The sequence below is a fragment of the Eptatretus burgeri genome, chromosome 13, assembly GCF_056783735.1.
Source record: "Eptatretus burgeri isolate ZD-2024b chromosome 13, Ebu_testis_v1, whole genome shotgun sequence".
In the NCBI taxonomy this organism is placed as follows: domain Eukaryota; kingdom Metazoa; phylum Chordata; class Myxini; order Myxiniformes; family Myxinidae; genus Eptatretus; species Eptatretus burgeri.
This window is the reverse complement of record NC_140973.1, coordinates 73,736,186-73,761,491: the sequence shown is the minus strand read 5'-3', so window position 1 is coordinate 73,761,491 and position 25,306 is coordinate 73,736,186. Positions and strand designations below refer to the sequence as shown.

Here is a 25,306-nt window from a genome sequence, read left to right as displayed (position 1 = left end):
GAGTTTTAAACCCTAAATTTTGCCCAGTGGGTGACAAGGGGAGAATCAGTGACGTCACAGTCGATCGGTTTCCTTTTATTTTGAAAGCAAACAATCATTTGCATCGATTGTTTTGTTTCATGAAATAAACAAACAAAAAAAAAAACAAGGAATGCTATGAAAGTTTTAAACTTATAAACCGATACTAATTGCAGTAAGCTCTTTAAAGTGACGTCATAGACCTTGCAGCTTCCATGCTTGTGCGATGACGACTCAAGAAGGGAATTACGGTGCGTTGTAAAGAAAGAATGTCATGCACGCCAATGATTTACAGGCATCGTCCACAGAGTCTGAGATCGAAGGACCTGACGTCACGGGAGTCACTGCAGTTATATTAGAGAAGAGCAGGATTCCGCGGTCACGACGAGACGTCATAATGGTATCGGAAACGGAAATTGAATACTGGTGGAATTCGAACCGTTAAAACATGAGGCAGTCATTGAACCATGGAGCACCATCGATAAAGGTCACGTGGGATTTTTCGATACACGGGCTGAATGATGTCGGATCGATGCGGTGGAAACGCACCCGGCGCACTCCACAACTATCGTAGTATCAATTCCAGGTCGCATACCGATAAGTATCTCTCGACGACGCCAGTAGTTATGCATGCGACAAGTACGTCGTAAATATGTAACCAAGCCCGAGATCGACCGGCACGATGAACGAAGGTCCAAAGCACGTGGCCCATGGCCATGAGTCACGATCGTATAAACAAAGCGCTCTTTCATATTGCGGCGTATGCACAATCTCCATGATGACGTCATCGACATGGTGGCATGACCGCCTGGAAATGCCAGATCATTCATCGTGGCACAGCTGTTTGCTCTATGTCCATTGCGCTGAACACAGCTCGGGTCGCCATTACTGCAGGTAGTACACCTTTGCGTTAACCCAATGATTCCGGCTCTGCAGTCGGCAAGTCCTCTTTCACTACCGAGTGTTTCTAAAGATCTTCGTCAAGCGAGTTGAGCCCATACCCGGTGGGGTCTTCGCAGGGTCGTGCAATTGTGACGACTGCAGAATCAGGCTCAGAAGCACACATGTGAATGGCAAGGCCATCTGCGAGTGCACTCTGCATGTGCTGCGCTTGGCACCCCAATGTTCACCACTGTGCTTGGTGTTCACCCACCCCTATAAAGAGCTTCTCAGGTCATGAAAAAATAGCTTGACCTTTCATGCTGGTCTGGTCTGCATGCGCAGTGTCCTCCCTGGAGCCATCTTGGTTCAACTATGGCTTTGGTGGAAAAGGTGCAGTGAGTGCGACGCCTGACGTTTGTCGTATGACGTCACAATGAACTCGCTGAATCTTTTTTTTTTTTTTAATCTGCTTGCATTTTACTGAAGCTGCAGACTGGAACATTCCAGCAGCTCGACGGCAAGGACGTAACCGAGAAGGAGGAGAGCGGTTGGGGGCGGGCATGGTTTGCGAGACCACCCTCTGCTCTTTACAAAATGGTCGCCGATTTTTCTCGACCGGTTTATGTCGATATATCTCGGTGGATTAAAAACAGGTTCAGGTTTTGTCACATTCAATATTGTTCTTGTATATTTATTTTCCTCCCAATTGTGTGCCACCTTAGACGTCACCGCACGGCGTTTGTGTGAGCGAAGCTGCTGCCGCCATTGTGATGATTCGACGGAGCGGGCCTCGAAACGACGACGTATCCCGTGGCAACCTGCGCACGTGGCGGCCTTTGGGGGGGAAATTCCTGAGAAAATCGTCGCAAGGCGTGCAAGGCGAGAAGGCTCTGTTTACATTTAAACGATCTGCACCGTGTGGTGGTAGGAAGACTTTCACTTGTGGATAAATCCAACTCTGGACAAACTATAAGCAAAAATGTGGAGACCTCGTGTTAGGTGCATCCCACTTTGGATTGTTACAGGTGTGCAACATTCCCTTTTCCCATAACCAGTGGACATAAATGCTTCCATGGAGCATTTTGCACGACGGTGGGAGTCAAACACGTGTTCCAGTTGTGGATTTCGCTCGTACGGGCAGAGGAATATTTATTTATTTGTTTGCATTCATCGAAGGCTCGTGGAGGAGCTTGTGCATAGATCAGACGCAGGACGCGGACATCAGTGTACGTCTATGTAAGTTACGATCGAGGGCATTGGTAGATGATGGATAAACACAGACCATATATTGTCTGCCAGTGTGTCGCTCTGAAGCTTTGTCGTTCTGTTTCGCTCGACTGACTACACCCACCCAAGAACCACCATTTTGGTCGCTGCTTTTCGACTTCAGGCCTCTGAGGGTACATTTGAAAACTGAACGATGCGTATTCTATCATGAAATAAAAGTACATTTTGATTACAACACACGCAGAGAGGAAATAAAATGACGCAGATATTACAACACACGCAGAGAGGACTTGAAGTCACATCGTGCATTGTGCAGATGTTGCGTGGGTACCTGCTCGTACTGTGTAGTATACCAGTCGATTGTGGTTGTAGTATATCGGTGAATCAGGCAGTGGTTCGAACGATCTTTATATATATTACACGATATGGGACTTGACCCTGATTTTACTGTCTCACGCGAGTCCAGGATTCAAATGGCAATGGCAACAGGTGGACACAATGCTTTATCCTCTGGTTGTGAAATAACAAATAGATTAATTTTTCTCAAATGATTTACTCAATGAATAACTCACCGACTGACTCACTGATATAAATGTTTAGTAATTTCTAGGTGGGCTGGAATGTTGAAATTTTACATAATGATGCAACCCAAGGCCACGAATCGAAGGGTGGAAAAAATTTACAAAACTGCGTATGAATGTCCATGAGCGAAATTATCCCGAAACATTGGGCCGGTGGAGTCTCGCTCCTGCTCACGGAGCATCACGCAACCAAAGACGACGATACGTCACATGATCTGACAACGTCATGTCACGTGATCTTACACGGGCACGATCGCTCCGAGGGGTGCACGTGCCTATCGGGTTTTAATGGCGGTTGATTCGAGAAGTGTTTGTGGGATTTAATGTGTCTGGACGATGTACAGTGGTGTTGCAATGTAGTGGTAAGTACAAGTATTGCATGTTTACATATTATATTTCATTATTTATATAAACTGTATGTACTAGTATCATTTTTTGAATGAAGCTAATCATGAATAACAAACATTTTTGCTCACGTTCTTTGATGAGGGGTCGGCGTCTGGAACTGAACCTATTATTTTTCCCATAATAGTTAATTCAATGAAGTTTGTTAATCGCAAGCTCACTATGATGCCAGGAACATAACGTAGTGTCCTCATGTACTAACTAAAGCTGATAGCAATAACATAAGCCTAGTGTTCGCTTAATAGTTAAGGTGGCTGGCTTAAGATCTTAGGGTCTTGAGTTCAAGCCCATCTCAGACTGTTGAATTAACACCAAGTGGGTTGACTCAGTCTGACATCTTTCTGAGGTTGGTGAAATGAGTACCAACCAGCTCACTGGTAATAGGAGGGCATTGCATCAGCAGCGCAGCTGTGCGCCCAAGAAAATGATGTAGCCAAGCAGCTACAAGCTGCATATGAATAAATAAATAAACTAGAACTGCCACTTTATAACTGCTGGCAGTGATGACCGGGTACCCAGAAGTGTCCGCCTTTGACACAACTGATACAGCATGAGACTTAAATCATAGTCGCAAAGTTTTGCATTGATAGGATAAGCGGTGCCAGAGAAAACATTATTTAATGGTGATACAAACACAGGCCTGCTTCGAGACGGCGCGGAACAGACGAGTTACGAACCTGGCAGCACAAAACGTTCAATTTCGTAATTACTGGCTTCCAGATTCAAATAATTAAATAATTCTGGCTGCCAAACCGCGTGGCCGATCAGGTTGAAATTTTAAACTTTTGTTTTGCATGTCGCCTAAATTATAAATCTGAAGTTTCGCATATATAGAAGCAGTGGTTCCAGAGTAAACATTAATTAATATTTATCCTTCAATCTACACCACTTCAACACCACTCAATTTATCCTTCAGGTCAGGTCAGGTTCGATCTGTGACCTGCTACAGGTACCATGTAAACCTGTACTAACCTGTTCCATGGTCGGGTTGTCGGCGACTAAACCGTCTCCCCCACCAGGTTTTCTGGTGAGGAGGGTGTTTGGATATGGACACCCAGCAGGATTAAAAACAAAACCTGTCAAAGGGCGGAGGAGCTCCTTGTGAGCCAACGGCCATCCATATCTAGTGCCCAACTGTGTCTGCGGACGTCCTCCTGCAGTTGGGTTACTTCTTATTAGGAGGTTGGTGGCAGGATTTGCACTCCAGCCACCGTAAAACGCTTCATTCCGCAAAACGCAAAAACGCAAAAAAATCTGAAAACCCACTCCGTGGGAGTACCTCCTGTGCAGCTTCCCTTCGCAGGGCAGCTCACCGGATGATGGGATTGGGGCAAAGCCTTCGGGACCCCCAATCTTTGATAGGAGGGAAACCACGGGGTAACATCCCTGGGTCAGATTGCGGGAGAGTGTGTCGGAGTGGTGCTGAGGTGTCGTCCACCAGACGGCGGTCTCCTTGGGTTAACCTGAGGCGGTCCCTTCGGGTGGGTGCCTGGAATGTCCTATCCCTAAGAGAGGATGATCACCTGTCTCTGTTATCATCTGAGCTCAAGCGTTTGGACATCGGGATTGCAGCTCTCTCTGAGGTTCGGAGACCGGATTGCGGCGAGATAATGGTGGGTGGTTACACCTACTATTGGTCTGGTCGCTCTGATGGTTACCATACCCAAGGAGTTGCTGTAGCTGTGGCCAATAAGCTGACCCCAATGATAATTGAGGTAACACCGGTCAACGAGCGTATTATGAGATTAAGGATTCGTCACTCCTTAGGTGTCATTTCCCTGGTCTCTATTTATGCTCCGACTGAGGCGAGTGATCTTACCGTGAAGGATGCATTCTACGCCACACTCGAGTCTGTGGTTGATCAGTGCCCCAGACGAGATACACTTCTAGTCTTGGGGGATTTCAATGCATCGACTGGAACTGATAGGGATGGTTATGAGGTGTGTGTTGGTCCCCATGGGTCAGGAACTATGAACCAGAATAGCACTAAGTTCCTTGACTTTGCAAGAAGTCATGGACTTAGGGTGGCTGGTTCATGGTTTCAGCGCCCGCAAGCTCATCGCTGGACTTGGTATTCCAACGCTGGCGGTGTGGCAAAGGAGATTGACCATGTCCTCATTGACGGTCGTTGGAGGATGATCCAGAACTGCAGGGTCTACCGGAGTGCTCAGTTCCTCAATACTGACCACAGGCTTGTTGTAGCAACTCTAAAGCTGCACCTTAAATCCTGGAGAATGGTACCATCCCAGCCTAGGCTGGATGTTGCCAAGCTCAGGGATGAGAGAGTAGCTGAGGAGTTTGCGAACAGGCTGAGTGGACACTTGGGGGGTCTGGGTGCTTTAGGGGGTCCTGAAGAGTTGTGGAGCACCTTCAAGACCACCGTCCTTGATGTTGCCGGTGGATGCCTTGGAGTTCACCGCAGGGCAAAGAAGAATTTTGTCTCTCAAGGGACACTGGATACCATTGACCAGAGTCGCAGGGCCAGGCTGAATGGCAGAGCTGAGCTGTTCAGGGAGCTGAGGCGTAAAACTGTACGTGCACTGAGGGTGGACAAGGAGGCCTATGTGCGAGGAATCTGTGAGGGGTAGAGCATCACCTGTGGACAGGTGATTCTCGTCCCGCTTACAGGGGAATTCGCGCATTACGTTCATCCAAGCCCATCCCTCGGAGCACTGCAGTTCGAGCAGAGAGTGGTAGGCTCTTGACAGAGGAGTCTGAAGTGAAGGCCCGCTGGGCCGGTTACTTTGAGCGGTTGTACCAGGCTGATCCCCCAGCTGTCGAGTTGGACGTCAAGGGTGTTACAATCCCTGTTGCTGACCCTCGAATCAACTGTGGTCCACCATCGCTTGTGGAAACACGGGCTGCGGTGAACCAGTTGAAACGGGGCAAAGCTCCAGGGATCTGTGGCATCCATGCTGAACTTCTCAAGGCTGGTGGAAATGCTGCACTCGTGTCGTTGCATGCAGTTTTGTGCTCTGCCTGGAACACAGGCATCATCCCAACTGACTGGAAGAGGGGCCTTGTTGTCCCTCTCTGGAAAGGGAAGGGTGATCGCCAAGACTGCAACAACTACCGAGGGGTGACGCTGCTCTCAGTGCCGGGCAAGGTCTTTGCTCGGATAATTCTTGATAGGGTTCGCCACCATCTGCTTGAGCACCAGCGTCCAGAGCAGTCAGGCTTTACACCAAAGAGGTCAACGATTGACCGTATCCTTGCTCTTCGTGTCCTCACTGAACGCAGACGAGAGTTTCGGCAGGGGCTGCTTGCAGCCTATGTTGATCTCTGTAAAGCGTTCGATTCAGTGAATCGGGATGTCCTCTGGAGGATTCTTGGTCTTCGTGGGGTGCCACCGAAACTGATCGATCTGATGTCTGAACTCTACTCTGGTACTGAGAGTGCTGTGAAGTGTGGTGGTACCGCCTCTGACTTATTTCCAGTTGTTACTGGAGTTCGTCAGGGATGTGTACTTGCCCCCACACTTTTCAGCACTTGTATGGACTGGATTTTTGGGAGGATGTCGGAGAGATCAAGTTGCGGTGCATCGTTTGGCAATGTCAAGATCTCGGACCTTGATTTTGCAGATGATGCAGTCATCTTTGCGGAGACTTTAGACATCCTCTTGGGGGCCCTCGAGGTGCTGAATGAGGAGTCGGAGCCGTTGGGATTACGGATTTCTTGGGTCAAAACAAAGATCCAGGCTTTCGGTGACATCTTGGATGCTGCTGTCCTGTCTGTGTCTGTTTGTGGTGAGGATGTTGAGGTCGTGGATAGATTCACTTACCTTGGCAGTGATATTCATGTCTCCGCAGGTTGTGAGCCGGAGGTCAATAGACGTCTGGGTCGGGCCTGGGGAGTCATGGATTCACTGGATCATGGGGTGTGGCGCTGCCGGTACCTGTGCGGGAGGACGAAAGTCCGAGTCTTCAGGTCCTTGGTACTTCCAGTCTTGCTCTATGGGTGCGAGACTTGGACTTTGACCAAGGATCTGAGACGGAGACTTAATTCCTTTGGTACCAGGTCTCTTCGGAGAATCCTTGGCTATCGCTGGTCGGATTTTGTGTCCAACGAGCGGTTGCTGAGAGAGACTCGGATGAGATTTGTTACCTGCATAGTCCGTGAGCGTCAGCTGCGGCTGTATGGACATGTGGCTCGTTTTCCTGACGCTGATCCTGCTCACCAGATTCTCTCAGCGAGGGAGTCTCATGAGTGGAGGAGGCCAGTGGGCCGACCACGTGCCTCATGGTTGCAGCAGGTTGACCATCATCTCAAGGAGATGGGGATGGGCCTGGCATCTGCCTGGGGGATGGCCAGACGGAGGCCCCTGGAGTACCGGCGGAAAGTGGACGCAGCGACGCGCTGTTCTGGCACATGCTCCCATACCTGACCTGACCTTCAATCTAAGATGGCGGCCAAACTATGTGACTTGTGACCTCATAATTTTTACCATGTATGCAGATATCATGGAGGATGACAGACGCAAATTTTCGCTTCGATAGGTTAAGCAGTTCCAGAGAAAACATTATTTAATATTTTTCTTAAATTCAACATGGCTGCCAAACCATGTGATCTATCAATTTGAAATTAACAAACTTGTATTCCCTACTCATGTGCAATAGGGGTGTGAAGTTTCCCCTTGATCAGATCAGGTGTTCTGGAGAAGATGTTTGAAGGTTTTAAGGTAAATTCAAGATGGCCACCAAACCATGTGACCAATCAAGAACAAATTAACAAACTTGAGAAAGGACCTCATGGGGAATATATGTGTGAAGTTTCGTCTTAATCTGTCTTTCCCTTCTGGAGAAGAAGATTTTATTATTTTATTCATTTTCAATCCAAGATGGCTACCGAACCATGTGACCTATGACATCATAAATTTAAATTCTACTTTCCATCGTCGACCCTAACAAGTTTGTGAAGTTTCATGTAAATCGGATAAGGTGTATTTTTCTATCCAAGATGGCCGCCAAACCATGTGACTTCTGAGGTAAAATATTTTTTTCCCTGTATGCAGACTTGATGTGAGAAGGCAGTTGCAAATTTTCGCTTCGATGGCTTAAGGAATTCCAGAGAAAACATTATTTAATATTTTTCTTAAATCCAACATGGCGGCCAAATCATGTGACCTATCAATTCGAAATTAACAAACTTATATCGCATATATCTCCCGAATATAGTTGTAAAATCACGCCTTCATTGGACCAGCGCTTCTGGAGAAGATGTTTGAAGGTTTTAGGGTTTTTTCAAGATGGCCGCCAAACCATGTGACCGATCAACAAGAAATTAACAAACTTGAGAAAGGACCTCTTGGGCAATATATGTGTGAAGTTTCGTCTTAATCTGTCTTGCCCTTCTGGAGAAGAAGATTTTTAAAATTTATTCATTTTCAATCCAAGATGGCTGCCGAACCTTGTGATCTATGATATCATAAATTTAAATTCTGCTTTCCATCGTCGACCCGAACAAGTGTGTGAAGTTTCGTGTAAATCGGATAAGGTGTATTTTTCTATCCAAGATGGCCACCAAACCATGTGACTTCTGAGGTAAAAAATATTTTTTTACCATGTATGCAGACTTGAGGGAGGAAGGGCACTTGCAAATTTTCGCTTCAATGGGTTATGAAATACCAGAGAAAACATTATTTAATATTTTTCTTAAATCCAACATGGCGGCCAAACCATGTGACCTATCACTGAAATTAACAAACTTGCATCGCATACATTTCACGAATATAGTTCTGAAATCTCGCCTTCATTGGACCAGCGCTTCTGGAGAAGATGTTTGAAGGTTTTAGGGTTTTTTCAAGATGGCCGCCAAACCATGTGACTTATCAACAACAAATTAACAAACTTGAAAGAGGACCTCAGGGGGAATGTACTTGTAAAGTTTCGCCTCAATCTGTCCAGCCATTCTGGAGAAGATTTTTTTTTAAAACACTAAAAAACAAGATGGCGGCCGAATTACGTCACCGATGACGTCAAAATATTTTTTTTCTACGATGAATTTATGTGTAGATGACGCTCAAGAAATTTCAAATTTTTTGCCATGTGGCGTTCTACTTAACGAATTTTTACTGGGATACCTCTTCACTGATGACGTCACGAAAAATCACACGGATTCCCGAGAGGGAGCTTGTTAAAATGTATCAAGCGAAATTTTTTTTACCCTAGAAGGTTTCCGAGATACAGAGGTCCAAAGTTTTTCTGTTTTTTCAAGATGGCGCCCGTACCACGTGACCTATGACGTCACAATTATCAATTATATATGGTATCAAAAAAGATACATATTTGGTGAAAATTTTGTGTCGATTGGTCTTACCATTTCTGAGAAAATGGCATTTAAAGCGAAAAAATCCGGAAATTTTGCAAATTTACGGCGGAAGAAAAATAATAATAAACTTAAGAAAAAAAACAATAGGTTATCCAGTTCATTTGACTGGGTACCCTAATAACGCAATATCATGGCATGTAAGTCACGATGTCTGTGGCATCGGTGATTCTTTTTCTTCATGTGCAGTGCTGGTTGTATTATTGCTTGAGGGCACAGCTATGCCAGCAATGCTGCTGATGCAATGTCTCTATTACCAGTACACTGGTGCTCATTTCACCAACCTAAGGATGACAGGCTGAGTCAACCCCACTTGGTGTTAATTCAATGGCTGACAGGGGCTTCAACTCACGGCCCTAAGATCCCAAGCCAGCCACCCTTACCGCTCTGAGATCCCAAGCCAGCCACCCTAACCGCTCTAAGATCCCAAGCCAGCCACCCTAACCGCTCTAAGATCCCATGCCAGCCACCCTAACCGCTCTAAGATCCCAAGCCAGCCAACCTAACCGCTCTAAGATCCCAAGCCAGCCACCCTAACCGCTCTAAGATCCCAAGCCAGCCACCCTAACCGCTCTAAGATCCCATGCCAGCCGCCATAACTGCGAAGCCAACACCAGGCTGACATCACTGATGGTAAATAAAGAGCTCATACTGTTCACTCACTTGTCATTTCATTTATTTAATCTTCTCCTTTACGGAATGCAAACACAATCGACTCGTGTATATATAATGTTGTCATTTATTATTCAGTTCAGATTGTATATTGTCCCATGGTTAAAAAAAAAATCTTGTTTGAAATCTATCATCAAATGTGCCACCACCACCCTCCTCTTTTCCAAACCCACACACTGACACACATCCCATTGTCATATGGATATTCAGAAAGTAGACATCTCAGTGGAAAGAGAGAGATCTTAAGATTTCTTTAAAGAGCCTGATCCAATGGCCATCCAGATCAGTGGTTGAGAATTTGACCCTTTCAGCTCAGAACCTCTTCGAACAAGGGTCCACAACCTTGAATGTGTCAGAAGGTCATCCAACCAGGCAGACAAAGTGTGTGTGTGTGTGTGTGTGTGTGTGTGTGTGTGTGTGTGTGTGTGTGTGTGTGTGTGTGTGTGTGTGTGTGTGTGTGTGTGTGTGTGTGTGTGTGTGTGTGTGAATTGCCCTTCAATCCAAACGTCATGACAAAGCCGAGCCACGTGCACTTATGCACTTTACCCCAAAGGCCAAACTACATGGTCATGCAAAGCAATCAAAAGCTTATCGAAGCAATCGACGTGCACCTTAGTCCTTAGGGGAAAAATGCATGGTCAGACAAAAGAACCTGAAATGGCTGCTTTGTTAACGTCGTCAGCAAAACGAGCACGATGTTTAAAATGCAATGCTTTTGGCGAGGCTTGCACTGCACGCTGTTGCACTCCATATTGCACGAGGGTTGCTGAAATGTAAATGCTTCACTGGTAGAACCAAACATGTCGTCAATAATGTCAGATTATTATCGAATCATTGAATGAAAGAGTGGGGACAGAGGAGAGAGAGAGGGAATCAAAACACACACACACACACACACACACACACACACACACACACACACACACACACACACACACACACACACACACACACACACACACACACACACACACACACACACACACACACACACACACACACTCACAAACACACTGTTCAATGGTTTTATGGATTTGCACAACTTCGACAAAGTCTTTGTACATGGCCGCCTGGAGCACTCGAGTGATGCAAACAGCCTCCCATTAATGCTTTATGCTGATCTCACCAGTCGCTTGCGGCGATTCCTTGTTCTCCGCCGCCACCGTAGTGTGTGCATTGAGTTAGAGGGAGGTGATGAGAGCAAGAGGAGGGAGGGTGAGGCCCATGTATGCTTTGTTTGCAATCCTTGCAGCCGCCGCCGACGTGCCCGTGCCCTTCCGTACCAGAGCCGTGGCCCGGACTCGGAGCCTCCTGCGCTTTGGGGCGTCAATGCAAAACGAAATGTCCGAGCGATTGGAGGACATTCCGTGTTATTGAATCACAAAGTCGAGCATTCAATCCGCCATGAATCCGCAAACGCTGCACTTCGGGAATGTTACAGAGACCATGTGCTGAGAGTACCGGGGGAGAGAGAGAGAGCTGACCCCACTCTCCCATCTGTCCCCCACCTCCTCTACCCCTTCCCCCACCTCCTCTGCACCTCCACCCCACCCTCAATTCCACGCAAGCTTTTAGTCATTTTGACACGAAGTCCATATGTGACCCAACGAACGGTAAAGATAACCTGGAGTGGACTCTTCCGCTCGAATTATCATCGTGAAACCGATCAATGTTTCGTCGGGTAACTTGGGTGTGTGTAATGATATATATATATATATATATATATATATATATATATATATATATATATATATATATATATATATATATATATATATATATATATATATATATAAAAAATCGGTTGCTTTCAGGGAGGGCAGAGTGACACCGGTGCACTCAGGTGTCTTTGCTGTTTGTCCACTTGCGTGTTGGGTCGACTCATCAGTCCGTACGGGACTGTTACGCACTCTTTGCTCGGCTTGAGCTCCGAGGGCAGTACTGTACGGTTTGCTTTAGACTTTCGAGAGAACATTATGAAGTCGATGAAACACCAATGACAAGGGTAATTATGATGAATCGTGCTTGAGGACCAGGAATGTCGAAACAGGAACTCGGAGGCACATCGATGTGAAATTCAGGGTACGAAGTACGAATTACGAAGTAAAAGTACGCGACGCAATGAAAGCGACAAAAATAATTGGAGAACAGGAGGAATAATGCGTTTATAGGAAACCACGTGGCACATGAGTGGCGCCGGCTCGGGGTTGGCAGCGCGCACGGATCGGCCCAAGCCGCGGGGAGCGCACGCATTCCTCGCACGTCGCGACATGCGCGCGCTCTGCACGGCAGCGGCACATGCACGGCCCTGAGCTCGCCCGTACGGGCGTGGTCCGTGCCCCTGGACCGGCGCTTTGTTCTCGCGACGTGAACCGGCAGCTGCCTGGAGCGCGGCTCGCTGTCGCAGGTCCACGCTGCGGGTACACGTGGTGCTGCGTCCTCAGCAAATCCGGCTCCGTGACGATCCATTCCAGGATTTCGCTCGGATCCTTCCTCTTTACTTCTCACCCGGTCTCATGCCCCCCCAACTCCCTCCCCCTTCACACACACACACACACACACACACACACACACACACACACACACACACACACACACACACACACACACACACACACACACTCCTTTGCTGCCCTCACCCCCTGCTTATCCTCGCCTTTCTCCTGTCCGTTTCAACAGTTCCTTCTTTTTCTCCGTCCCTCTTCGCTCGGTCGTTCTCCCCGAGGATGCCATTTACCGGCCGCACGTGACGCACAACGCACGTTGGTAAAGAAAGCACCGCATGCGCTCCACCATGGCGGTGTACTACACAGAGCACACAGACTCCAGATCCCTCCGTGCACCGCAAGCCGTCGACGGGCGAAACGCAGCACCGAGCCCGCCACATCATCGCTCTCCTCCATTTGGTGGTTGACGGCGCGATCGCTCGTCTGCCCGGGACACGTGGTAGTGGTGCATGCGGTGCCCCCCTAATCACAACGCCCAAGAGTGAAGAGGCCACTGCACACATATTAACAGGGACGTACGAAACGTGCTCAGTCTGGCGTTTGGAGCGCAGAGTGCGGGGTTTGAGTGAAATGGCGAATAACAACAACGACGCGTGACGCAACGTCCCAAGTGTCACCACCATGTATACGTCCGGTCCACGTGCGTCGAATGCTCTTACTATTATCGCCATTAATCACACGGGTTCCGACATCAAGCGTGTGATGGTATTAATTAATTTTTATATATTATATTATTTATTTATTTGTTTGTTTGAGACTGCTCGCTGCGCAGTTCCCCATTCACCGGCCACGTTCGAAACGGCCCGTTTTGCTGCAAACCGCCGAAGCCGCCTGACATTAGAATTCTGATGCAATCCGCTTGGAAAGCCAAGAGCGTCGTGACTCTGCTCTTGAGTATCGAAACGAAATTGAGATCCCAAATGAGGTGTTTGTGTCTCCATCAAGGTGACAACCGACCTTGTGCTGGTTTGGTCTGTGTACCCTCGGTCCGATAGGTCTAATTAATCCGCTCGGCCAGACCCACGATCCCATTGGAAACCATCTGATGTCATAGGCAGTCATTTAAAATATTCATTGTTTTAATGGTTCTGTTTGAGCCAAGAGTTCACATTCCCTTCTCTGCACCTCGCTACCCCCCTCCTCCACCCCCCCTTTTTTGCAATGTCTAACAGCTCTTTGGACATTCGGACACGCGACGTGCATTGATAGACATGATTGTGAACAGATGAGCACACAGTCTCGGATCTGGTTACTGGTGGTCGTGGAGATAGATGGACGGGTCGGTCGCAATTTTAACGACCGTGATACGACTGGCTCGACCCTTCCCGCAGTGACGTTCAGGTGTCGGACGAACTCGCACAGCGATGACGTCACGTGGTCCGAGTTGCGACTCCGCCGTGCAGCCTTGGTCGGTGCAAGGCTCGCTGTGCATCGCATCGCACGGTGCTTTGGTTCATTAATTATTATTATTATTTTTGTTGTTGTTGTTGTTACCCAGCCTGGAATGTCAACACCATATCCTCCCGAGAGTGAACTTCCCTCGAATTGCGCGTCGCCATGCTTTCAGGACGTCACGAGTTGCGCGCCATCCCACGTGATGCATATATTCACTTTCAAAGGTCCGTTCATCGTGCGTTTTGTTGACTGGTTTCACGTTCATGTCGACGTACGAACGGGTGTACGGAATGGAGTACACAGACAAGGCCTCCAAAGTGGCACACGCAAACACGTGGATACGCCCAGTCGCGAGTAAAACCCGGCACGGGGGAATCGCACGGAGTCGCGTAAACGAGCGATTACGAGTTGCCCTCCATCGGACTGCTCTTGGTAAACTGGAGTTCGTTAAGAAAAATCATTTCCATTATGAAAACACGAGAACGCACGCTCGTGTGGACGTGTCGCGTACTCCCCCCCCCCCACCACCCCCTACCCCACCACGACCCGCCTCCCGACCGTTTTGTTCGACCATTTACACTCTCACAATTTGAGCCACCTGGGAACGGACGTGCTCGATACGAATCCCCCCAGTGCCGGTTCCCCGACGCCTCTGCCAGGAGGGTAGTTCGATGTTTTTAAAGCGTCAGAGCCGCCGGACGTGCACCGTGCGGACTGCGGAGTATTTGCCAACGCGCTGACCGTGCCGCTCGGCCCCGCCTCCGTCGTCTCCACCTCCCAAAATCCACCACCCGCCCGCTCCGACGTAAAGCCACGCCCTTGTTGTCCCTTCCCGCCCAAAGCCTCGCCTCGTGTACAGTCAGAAATAAGCACGACGCGCCTGCGCGGGGGTGACGCGGGGCCGCCGCGGGCCGCGTGGGATCTCCGGCATTGAGAAAATAATAAATAAATAAAAAAGGGTCCGCAGAGCGCACGAGGACGGGGAGGCACCTCGGGGGCTCATGATGTCACCGCCTCCGCTTACACAACACGCGCCCTGTTTATGATCCGAGAGGCGCTGTCGGCAGGAGCGGCTCCGAGCCGGGCTGCGTCGCTGTGTCGGCTGTAACGCGGGAAAAAGAAAACAACACACGGACGGAGTGGGGGTCGGGGTGGGGGAAGACCAGAAGAAGGGGGAAAACGCAGGCTTGAACGGAATAAGGAAGAGGAAGAAGGGGGGGGGGACGAAAAAGTGTTGAAGGAATCAAAACACCTTGGAGGACCTCGAGTCGCTGAGAAGATGTCATCGTCCGCGGCAGCGCGGCGGCAGTCCTGCTTTTTGTGCGACCTGCCGCGCATGCCGTGGGCAATGATCTGGGACTTCAGCGAGCCCGTGTGTCGGGGCTGCGTGAACTACGAGGGAGCGGATCGCATCGAGTTCGTGATCGAGAACACACGCGCTCTCAAAAGGGCGCACGGCTTCCAGGAGTGCCGCTCGCCCGGACCGCCCGTGCCCAAGATGTCCAAGGAGGTCGTGAACCACGTGGACTGCTCTGGTCGAGGCACCACCCTGGACCGCTACACGCTCGCGAGCGTCGCCGCCGAGCGCTCGCGCCTTCTCGAGTACACGACCGTGGGTCGTCTTCCCAACGGACTACCCGGCGTCAACGGTTACGGCAAGGCGCCCGACGAGCCGCCCGAGCTCAACCGCCAGAGTCCCAACTCGCGGCGTATCCCTGCCCCGGGGTCGGTGCCTCCGAATCTGGTCGCTCACGGACTCGTGAACGGACCCGGAGCTGCGGGACTCGCCGCCATGCCTACAATGCTGAGCGTGGCCCGGGCGAACCCGGGGGTGACCACCATGAGCCAAGCGTCGATGGCGGCTTGTCAGGACAAACGTAACGAGCACGACAAGGCCATGGCCGAACTGGCTGAGGGGTCGCAGCGCGTGCGGCCCGAAGACTGGGGATGCGCTAGCAAACCCAAGACCGTTCGAGAAACTCTCATCTCGCTGAACGGAGGTTGCTACGATGGTCGCAAGGGGAAGGAGCACGCGTTGCTCGGCCGCGTCTTCCCGTTCGAAAACGCAGCCAAGCAAGGTAAGGCGCGGGAGGCCCCGGTGCTTGCTTGAACCCCCTCCCCTCCACCCCACTCTCCCCCACGGTTCCCGGTGGGCGCGCAGAATATTGCACGTAGTTGGTGTCGCCCGAGCAAACCGTCTCGCTTGTTCCACAGGTGGTCGGGGCGTCCGTAAACGGAAAACCTCGCCCGAACCGGAGCAGGACGGGAGTGCGCCCTCTGGGGCCAAAATCGATGGTGGTGAGGACAACATGGGCAGGCAGCAGCCCTGGCTGCAGGCTCCCAACACTGCCGAGGCACTCAAGCTGAGTCTCGCAGCTACAGCGGCTTTCTCACCTGGCATCGCACAACCACCCGTAACCACATCACCTCATTCTACACGCGGCGGGGGTAGCAACACACCACCCGAGTCCGCGCCGTCCAACGGACCCTCGCTCGGGTCTGCAGCGGATGGTCCGGCTGGCGGTGGTTTAGAGTCGCCCAAGGAGGGCGGTAACAGTGGCAGCCCCGGCTCGCCCAGTACACAGAAACGCTTGGCGCAAGCGAGTGCCGGGCTCATGGAAGGGGCGCACAGGGCCGCCGGAAATGTGCCCGGCTCTCCAGCAGCCAGCACCGGTCCCCTGTGCTGCACCAATTGCCATCAGAGGCTCGAGGATACGCACTTCGTACAGTGCCCGTCCGTGCCTGCGCACAAGTTCTGCTTTCCATGCTCACGCGAGAGCATCAAGAAGCAGGGAGTGAGTGGAGAGGTGTACTGCCCAAGCGGAGAGAAGTGCCCTCTCGTGGGGTCAAATGTGCCCTGGGCCTTCATGCAGGGCGAGATTGCCACCATCTTAGCAGGAGAACCGGCCGTGAAGAAGGAACATGACTCGTAAAAAAAAAAAAAAAAAAAAACTTCTTTTTTTTTTTAAAAAAAATTCCCTTTCCTCTCGCTTTCTGTTCTTCCTTTCCACTTCTTCCCTCCCTGTCTTCTTTTCTTCCATATTCCACTCTGCCTCATGATATTGGACTGTAAAGATATCTTTGACCCCCCTCCCCACCCCACCACCATCATCACCAACAAATTCATGCGCCCTTCTTAGCTCTGCCCTCTGCTCACAAAACGGACTTCTCGCTCCGGCGTGACTTGTATAATATATAAGACTTCCTACCTATTATCCTTCCAGACTCCGTCCCTGTCCCAAAATTGAGAAATGGAGAAATGGTGACTTTTTAGATTATCATTTTAATCTGATTTGTAATGCTGTTTATATTTCTGGGGATTGGGGAGTCGAACGCCACAGTCAGCGAGTTTGCAGGGGGGGGGGGTGGCGGAGGAGCGGTGAGGGGTTTCGACCATGTACACAGAACTTGCGTTTGCAGATGAAAATGACTGACTGTTGGTTTCATTTGTTTTATCACTCACCCTGTAAAACGGTAAAATGGCTTAAAATCCACCGAGAAAGGGAAGCTTTGTTATGACGTCGTTTTCAAAAAGGTCGACGTGCTCGCGTTACTCGCTGCTTCTGTAAAATACACTATCTGTGCATTGGAACCTTTTTGTGACTTCCTTTCATCTGCCTTTGCCTGACGTCATATGCATTTACACATACATTTACATATATACTCCCATGCTGTTCGAGCCAAATAAAGCTGCATAAGCCTACCATGAAAGGTGACGCAAGGTAAGCCTTTGCTGTTTCAAACCCTTCCCAGAGTTCCTCCACAGCTGTGAAGACATTTACAAACTGGGAAGGATTTGAAACAGTAAAAGGCTTACCTTTGGTAGCCTTTTATGGTTGCTTTATGCAGCTTCCTTTGGCTGGAAGAGCATGGGAGTTGATTTATTTATATAATCCTAGCCACCTGGGTTTAATTGAGCAGGTGAGAGCTAATTGGTTATTCCCTCCATTCACAGGTGAGAGATGTGAGTGGGTCTTTTTCATATACATACATATATATGTATATATATGTATATATATATATATATATATATATATATATATATATATATGTATATATATATATATATATATATATATATATATATATATATATATATATATATATATATATATTCCACTCAATGACGTTTGTATAACGTCTCTTTGAATCGTCAAATTTATATCATTTTTCAAAACTCTCAAAGGTTTAACAAACACCAAATCCCTCTCACTAGCTGTCATCTATACTACACACCGCCCGAGGTACTCGTGGTGACTCAGGTTTGGGTGAACCTGTCCCTCCTCCGCGAGGACTCGTCTGTCCCAACCATTACCTGCACAGAAATGCATACCTGGTTGTGACGTCACGGCATTTCGCAAACAAAACTCACCTGGCTTTTTTCCAGGGCTGCCTCTGATATCATCCCTCGTAATAGTTTACTTCAAATGATATCGGCCCTTCAACGAACGTACGCGGCTTTTCCCACTTTGAAAACGACGCATCAAAATGACCTTTGAAATTAAGACGTACTGTGTGCTGGTGACACGCACTCAAATTGGCGCACACCGTGCAGAATGAAAATAGCTGTCTCGAAGTATCACCCCTTATGACGTCACAATGCAATTAGAGAAGGCCACATTGGTGTGGTTGGAGAGTTCCGATTAAAACCTCCGGATGTCACATTTGCGGACCAAAGGATCACTATGGTAAGATGGTGCTCATGCAATGCTGGGGGTGCATTATTGTGAGTATGTCTTTGGTTGTGCCAATTGAATGCAGTGACCCGTGCGTGGTGGTGCTGTACACACATTGAGCATGCGCTGAGCGTCAGAACTTGGATCCACCCTCCGTAGCAAACAGCAGCTGGGAAAAGGGAGGGAGGACAATGAGAGAAAGGAACAGACGAAGGTAAAAGGCTCTCGGTGCAAGCACGAGGGATATGGCGGGGGGGGTGGTTGTGGCTCAAGGAACCCGTGATTGTGTCCTGGAGATGGGTGAGTGCAGTAACAGTGGGGAATGCAATGGAGAGGGAGGAGATTAAAATGGGGGTGGCCGGTGGGGAGAGGAGGAGGAGGAGGGGAGGGATCCAATGCAAACTCCATCGTCATCTTAGATTATACTCCCAGGGTTCGAACCGTTTTGAGGCTGCCAGTCACTGCGCGTCATGAATTAAGGATGTCACGTGAATGAACGAGGTGGTGGGTTGGGAAGGCGTGCAGAATGGGAGGGATGACGGTTGAAGGATAAAGCACTCTCACCATCCTCTTTCTTCTTGTTTTCCGTCTGTCCTTATCCTACTCCCCACGCCCCCATCCCACACCCATTCCTGCTCTTGCGAGCATTTGTAAGGGACTAAAGGGAAGGGAGGTGGGAGGGAATTCGGTTTGACGGTTTGTTTGTGTAGTGTAAAAGCGTGCAATGCGCATGCGCGGAGGATGAAGCCTTTCCTTTACAAACAAACCAAACTGCACTTTGATCCCATCTCTCTGTGACGTCAGAAGGGCTTGAAAGTTTGCATGGCCGTGCTGTGTTCACGGTGCAAAGGGGGCCATACTGTGCGCTACGTCTCCAACGCAACGGGAAATTAATATTCACATTGAAAAGTTTCATTAAACACGTCTTCTTTCAAATGTAACTACAGGACGTGAATAGTAAACTTTGAAGTTAAGATACGTTATTTTATATCGAGGCCACTAATTCAGTTCAAACCCCACTGACGGAGCTGGTAACGTTGGTGGAGAACACCACTCAACATTTTAAGCCAGCTGTCTCGTATCACACTGGCTTGATGGGCCAGCGTGGTAAATTGGTTTCGTGCGGTGATGTGTAGTGATAGTGTGGTTTCGTGTAGTGATAGCGCCAGTGTGGGTGATAGGTAAATCGGTTTCGCAAAGACAAAGCTGTTGTGTGCCAAATGGTGTTCTTTCTGCCCTACATGTTCATATTATATTGTATGGGCCCCACTGTACATGGGCTGATGTCGATGAAGAATGGCAGCAAAAATGGAGACTCGAGAGAGGACAGCGGGATAGTGTTCAACGCATGCGGAGACAGAGACCGTACTGTGCGCCCGTGTGTTCTAACAGACCAGGCTCGACCGAGAGCCGCCCAAGGGTGGTAAAGCGACTCCCTGATCGGCCCGCCTGGCTCCATGACCCGGCGCGCCGGGTTTCCTGCGAGGTCATGCGCCAGAATGGGGGCGAGGCACTCAGCGACGAGTGGAATTCCACACCATGACCTCTGACCTCGAGCTCAAGCAAGTACGTGCTCGTGCGGGGTGCGGAATGAGGGGGAAGGTATGGTCGGGTGCTGCCGAGGCCGAACTGTTTCAGCCTATTAGCCACGTCAGCACGCACGCACGTCACACACGATGAAACGTCACACACGATGAAACGTTTGTTGTACCGTTAAAATGTGCCCCGCCGAGTTTATCGAGTGATGTAATCGGAGTGAGATCTTGATTAAAACAAAACGATGTTTCATGTCACAATGGAAAGGTCTTTTGAATGTCTTCACTTTGGGGATATCAATATTTTTAACCTTTACTCTCATTGGCTTTCTGCTTGAAGTATTACTCCAGACCCGGATCAAGAGGCCCAATTGTGGGTGGGTTCACGTTAGGTGACGTCACAAAGTTTCTTCATCCACATCAATTTCAGGGCATTTGGAGGAAACTTTGCTTTTGCATGAATCTATCTATGTACGAGCACGGAGTGATGATACCTAATAATGATAATCATAATAACCACAAATCCTTAATGATATCAATTACATCATCGATTCATCGTAATCATCTTTTGGAAATTTTCTCCTGACAAGACTGAGACGACTCAAGCAACGTCAAACAATGAATCAATCAGTGTATTCAGTACAGCAGCAGATAATGACAGAGTATTTACTGGACAAGGGATATTCTGTGTGGTTTGGTTATGCTGTGTGGTTTGGTTATGCTGTGTGGTTTGGTTGTGCTGTGTGGTTTGGTTATGCTATGTGGTTTGGTTATGCTGTGTGGTTTGGTTTTGCTGTGTGGTTTGTTATGCTGGGTGGTCTGTGCTGTGTAGTTTGGTTATGCTGTATGGTTTGGTTATGCTGTGTGGTTTGGTTTTTCTGGGTAGTTTGGTTGTGCTGTGTGGTTTGGTTATGCTATGTGGTTTGGTTATGCTGTGCGGGTTTGTTATGCTGGGTGGTTTGTGCTGTGTGGTTTGGTTATGCTGTGTGGTATGGTTATGCTGTTTAGTTTGGTTATGCTAGGTGGTTTGGTTATTCTCAGTAATTTGGTTGTGCTGTGTGGTTTGGTTATGCTATGTGGTTTGCTTATGCTGTGTGGTTTGGTTTTGCTGTGTGGTTTGTTATGCTGGGTGGTCTGTGCTGTGTAGTTTGGTTATGCTGTGTGGTATGGTTGTGCTGTTTAGTTTGGTTATGCTTGGTGTTTGGTTATTCTGGGTAATTTGGTTATGCTGTGTGGTTTGGTTTTGCTTTTTGTGTTGGTTGTGCTGTGTGGTTTGGTTTTGCTGTGTGGTTTGGTTATGCTGTGTGGTTTGGTTTTTCTGTATGGTTTGTTCTGCTGGGTGGTTTGCTTGTGCTGTGTGGTTAGGTTATGCTGGTAGTTTGGTTTTTCTGTGTGGTTTGGTTTTTCTGTGTGGTTTGTTATGCTGGGTGGTTTGGTTGTGCTGTGTGGTTTGGTTGTGCTGTGTGGTTTGGTTATGCTGTGTGGTTTGGTTATGCTGTGTGGTTTGGTTTTGCTTTTTGGGTTGGTTGTGCTGTTTGGTTTGGTTATGCTGTGTGGTTTGGTTGTGCTGTTTAGTTTGGTTATGCTTGGTGGTTTGGTTATTCTCGGTAATTTGGTTATGCTGTTTGGTTTTGCTTTTGTGTTGGTTGTGCTGTGTGGTTTGGTTATGCTGTTTGGTTTTTCTTTGTGGTTTGGTTATGTTGGGTGGTTTGGTTTTTATGTGTGGTTTGTATGCTGTGTGGTTTGGTTATGCTGGTAGTTTGGTTATTCTGTGTGGTTTGGTTTGCTGTGTGGTTTGGTTATGCTGTGTGGTTTGGTTATGCTGTTTAGTTTGGTTATGCTGCGTGGTTTGGTTATGCTGCGTGGTTTGGTTGTGCTGCATGGTTTGGTTGTGCTGTGTGGTTTGGTTGTGCTGTGTGGTTTGGTTATTCTGTGTGGTTTGGTTTTTCTGGGTAGTTTGGTTGTGCTGTGTGGTTTGGTTATGCTATGTGGTTTAGTTATGCTTTGCGGGTTTGTTATGCTGGGTGGTTTGTGCTGTGTGGTTTGGTTATGCTGTGTGGTATGGTTTTGCTGTTTAGTTTGGTTATGCTAGGTGGTTTGGTTATTCTCAGTAATTTGGTTGTGCTGTGTGGTTTGGTTATGCTATGTGGTTTGGTTATGCTGTGTGGTTTGTTATGCTGGGTGGTCTGTGCTGTGTAGTTTGGTTATGCTGTATGGTTTGGTTATGCTGTGTGGTTTGGTTATTCTGTGTGGTTTGGTTTTTCTGGGTAGTTTGGTTGTGCTGTGTGGTTTGGTTATGCTATGTGGTTTGGTTATGCTGTGCGGGTTTGTTATGCTGGGTGGTTTGTGCTGTGTGGTATGGTTATGCTGTTTAGTTTGGTTATGCTAGGTGGTTTGGTTATTCTCAGTAATTTGGTTGTGCTGTGTGGTTTGGTTATGCTGTGTGGTTTGGTTTTGCTGTGTGGTTTGTTATGCTGGGTGGTCTGTGCTGTGTAGTTTGGTTATGCTGTATGGTTTGGTTATGCTGTGTGGTATGGTTGTGCTGTTTAGTTTGGTTATGCTTGGTGTTTGGTTATTCTGGGTAATTTGGTTATGCTGTGTGGTTTGGTTTTGCTTTTTGTGTTGGTTGTGCTGTGTGGTTTGGTTATGCTGTGTGGTTTGGTTATGTTGGGTGGTTTGGTTTTTCTGTATGGTTTGTTCTGCTGGGTGGTTTGCTTGTGCTGTGTGGTTTGTTCTGCTGGGTGGTTTGCTTGTGCTGTGTGGTTAGGTTATGCTGGTAGTTTGGTTGTGCTGTGTGGTTTGGTTTTTCTGTGTGGTTTGTTATGCTGGGTGGTTTGGTTGTGCTGTGTGGTTTGGTTGTGCTGTGTGGTTTGGTTGTGCTGTGTGGTTTGGTTATGCTGTGTGGTTTGGTTATTCTCGGTAATTTGGTTATGCTGTTTGGTTTTGCTTTTTGTGTTGGTTGTGCTGTGTGGTTTGGTTGTGCTGTGTGGTTTGGTTATGCTATGTGGTTTGGTTATGCTGTGTCTTTTGGCTGTGCTGTGTGGTTTGGTTGTGCTGTTTGGTTTTTCTTTGTGGTTTGGTTATGTTGGGTGGTTTGGTTTTTATGTGTGGTTTGTTATGCTGTGTGGTTTGGTTATGCTGTTTAGTTTGGTTATGCTGCGTGGTTTGGTTATGCTGCGTGGTTTGGTTGTGCTGCATGGTTTGGTTGTGCTGTGTGGTTTGGTTGTGCTGTGTGGTTTGGTTGTGCTGTGTGGTTTGGTTATGCTGTGTGGTTTGGTTATTCTGTGTGGTTTGGTTTTTCTGGGTAGTTTGTTGTGCTGTATGGTTTGGTTATGCTATGTGGTTTGTTATTCTGGGTGGTTTGTGCTGTGTGGTTTGGTTATGCTGTGTGGTATGGTTATGCTGTTTAGTTTGGTTATGGTAGGTGGTTTGGTTATTCTCAGTAATTTGGTTGTGCTGTGTGGTTTGGTTATGCTATGTGGTTTGGTTATGCTGTGTGGTTTGGTTTTGCTGTGTGGTTTGTTATGCTGGGTGGTCTGTGCTGTGTAGTTTGGTTATGCTGTATGGTTTGGTTATGCTGTGTGGTATGGTTGTGCTGTTTAGTTTGGTTATGCTTGCTGTTTGGTTATTCTGGGTAATTTGGTTATGCTGTGTGGTTTGGTTTTGCTTTTTGTGTTGGTTGTGCTGTGTGGTTTGGTTGTGCTGTGTGGTTTGGTTATGCTGTGTGGTTTGGTTATGTTGGGTGGTTTGGTTTTTCTGTATGGTTTGTTCTGCTGTGTGGTTTGTTCTGCTGGGTGGTTTGCTTGTGCTGTGTGGTTAGGTTATGCTGGTAGTTTGGTTGTGCTGTGTGGTTTGGTTTTTCTGTGTGGTTTGTTATGCTGGGTGGTTTGGTTGTGCTGTGTGGTTTGGTTTTGCTGGGTGGTTTGGTTATGCTGTGTGGGTTGGTTTGCTGTGTGGTTTGGTTTGCTGTTTAGTTTGGTTATGCTGCGTGGTTTGGTTGTGCTGCGTGGTTTGGTTGTGCTCTGTGGTTTGGTTGTGCTGTGTGGTTTAGTTATTCTGTGTGGTTTGGTTGTGCTGGGTGGTTTGGTTATGCTGTGTGGTTTGGTTATTCTGTGTGGTTTGGTTTTTCTGGGTAGTTTGGTTGTGCTGTGTGGTTTGGTTCTGCTATGTGGTTTGGTTATGCTGTGTGGTATGGTTATGCTGTTTAGTTTGGTTATGCTGTTTAGTTTGGTTATGCTAGGTGGTTTGGTTATTCTCAGTAATTTGGTTGTGCTGTGTGGTTTGGTTATGCTATGTGGTTTGGTTTTGCTGTGTGGTTTGTTATGCTGGGTGGTTTGTGCTGTATAGTTTGGTTATGCTTGGTGTTTGGTTATACTGGTAATTTGGTTATACTGTGTGGTTTGGTTTTGCTTTTTGTGTTGGTTGTGCTGTGTGGTTTGGTTATGCTGTGTGGTTTGCTTATGTTGGGTGGTTTGGTTTTTCTGTGTGGTTTGTTCTGCTTGGTGGTTTGCTTGTGCTGTGTGGTTTGTTCTGCTGGGTGGTTTGCTTGTGCTGTGTGGTTGGGTTATGCTGGTAGTTTGGTTGTGCTGTGTGGTTTGGTTTTTCTGTGTGGTTTGTTATGCTGGGTGGTTTGGTTGTGCTGTGTGGTTTGGTTATGCTGGGTAGTTTGGATATGCTGTGTGGTTTGGTTATTTTGTGTGATTTAGTTATGCTGTGTGGTTTGGTTTTTCTGGGTAGTTTGGTTGTGCTGTGTGATTTGGTTATGCTGTGTGGTATGGTTTTTTGGGTAGTTTGCTTATGCTGTGTGGTTTGGTTATTTTGTGTAATTTGGTTATGCCGTGTGGTTTGGTCTTTCTGTGGTGTTTGCTTTTGCTGTGCGCGTTGGCTGTGCTGTGTGGTTTGGTTATTCTGCGTGGTTTGGTTATTCTGCGTGGTTTGGTTATGCTGCGTGATTTGGTTATGCTGTGTGATTTGGTTATGCTGTGACTTTTGGTTTTGCTGGGTGGTTTGGTTTTTCTGGGTAGTTTGGTTATGTTTTTTGAGTTGGTTGTGCTGTGTTGTTTGGTTATGCTGTGTGGTTTGGT

The 25,306-nt window shown here is 48.1% G+C and overlaps 1 protein-coding gene and 1 long non-coding RNA gene across 2 annotated transcripts; both read left to right on the top strand.

Annotated features, from left to right (window-relative positions):
* Positions 1-1,233: 1,233 nt before the first annotated feature.
* LOC147014774 (uncharacterized) lies at positions 1,234-24,909 on the top strand. The gene is made up of 2 exons (XR_015050907.1): positions 1,234-3,070; positions 20,080-24,909. It is a non-coding gene; the product is annotated as an uncharacterized LOC147014774 (long non-coding RNA).
* On the top strand, positions 14,917-17,603 carry LOC147014775 (interferon regulatory factor 2-binding protein 2-B-like). Its single transcript, XM_085853031.1, has 2 exons — positions 14,917-16,089; positions 16,226-17,603. The coding sequence occupies exons 1-2, from the start codon at positions 15,291-15,293 to the stop codon at positions 16,942-16,944; spliced, it is 1,518 nt and encodes a 505-aa protein (XP_085709157.1). The 5' UTR covers positions 14,917-15,290; the 3' UTR covers positions 16,945-17,603.
* Positions 24,910-25,306: the final 397 nt, after the last annotated feature.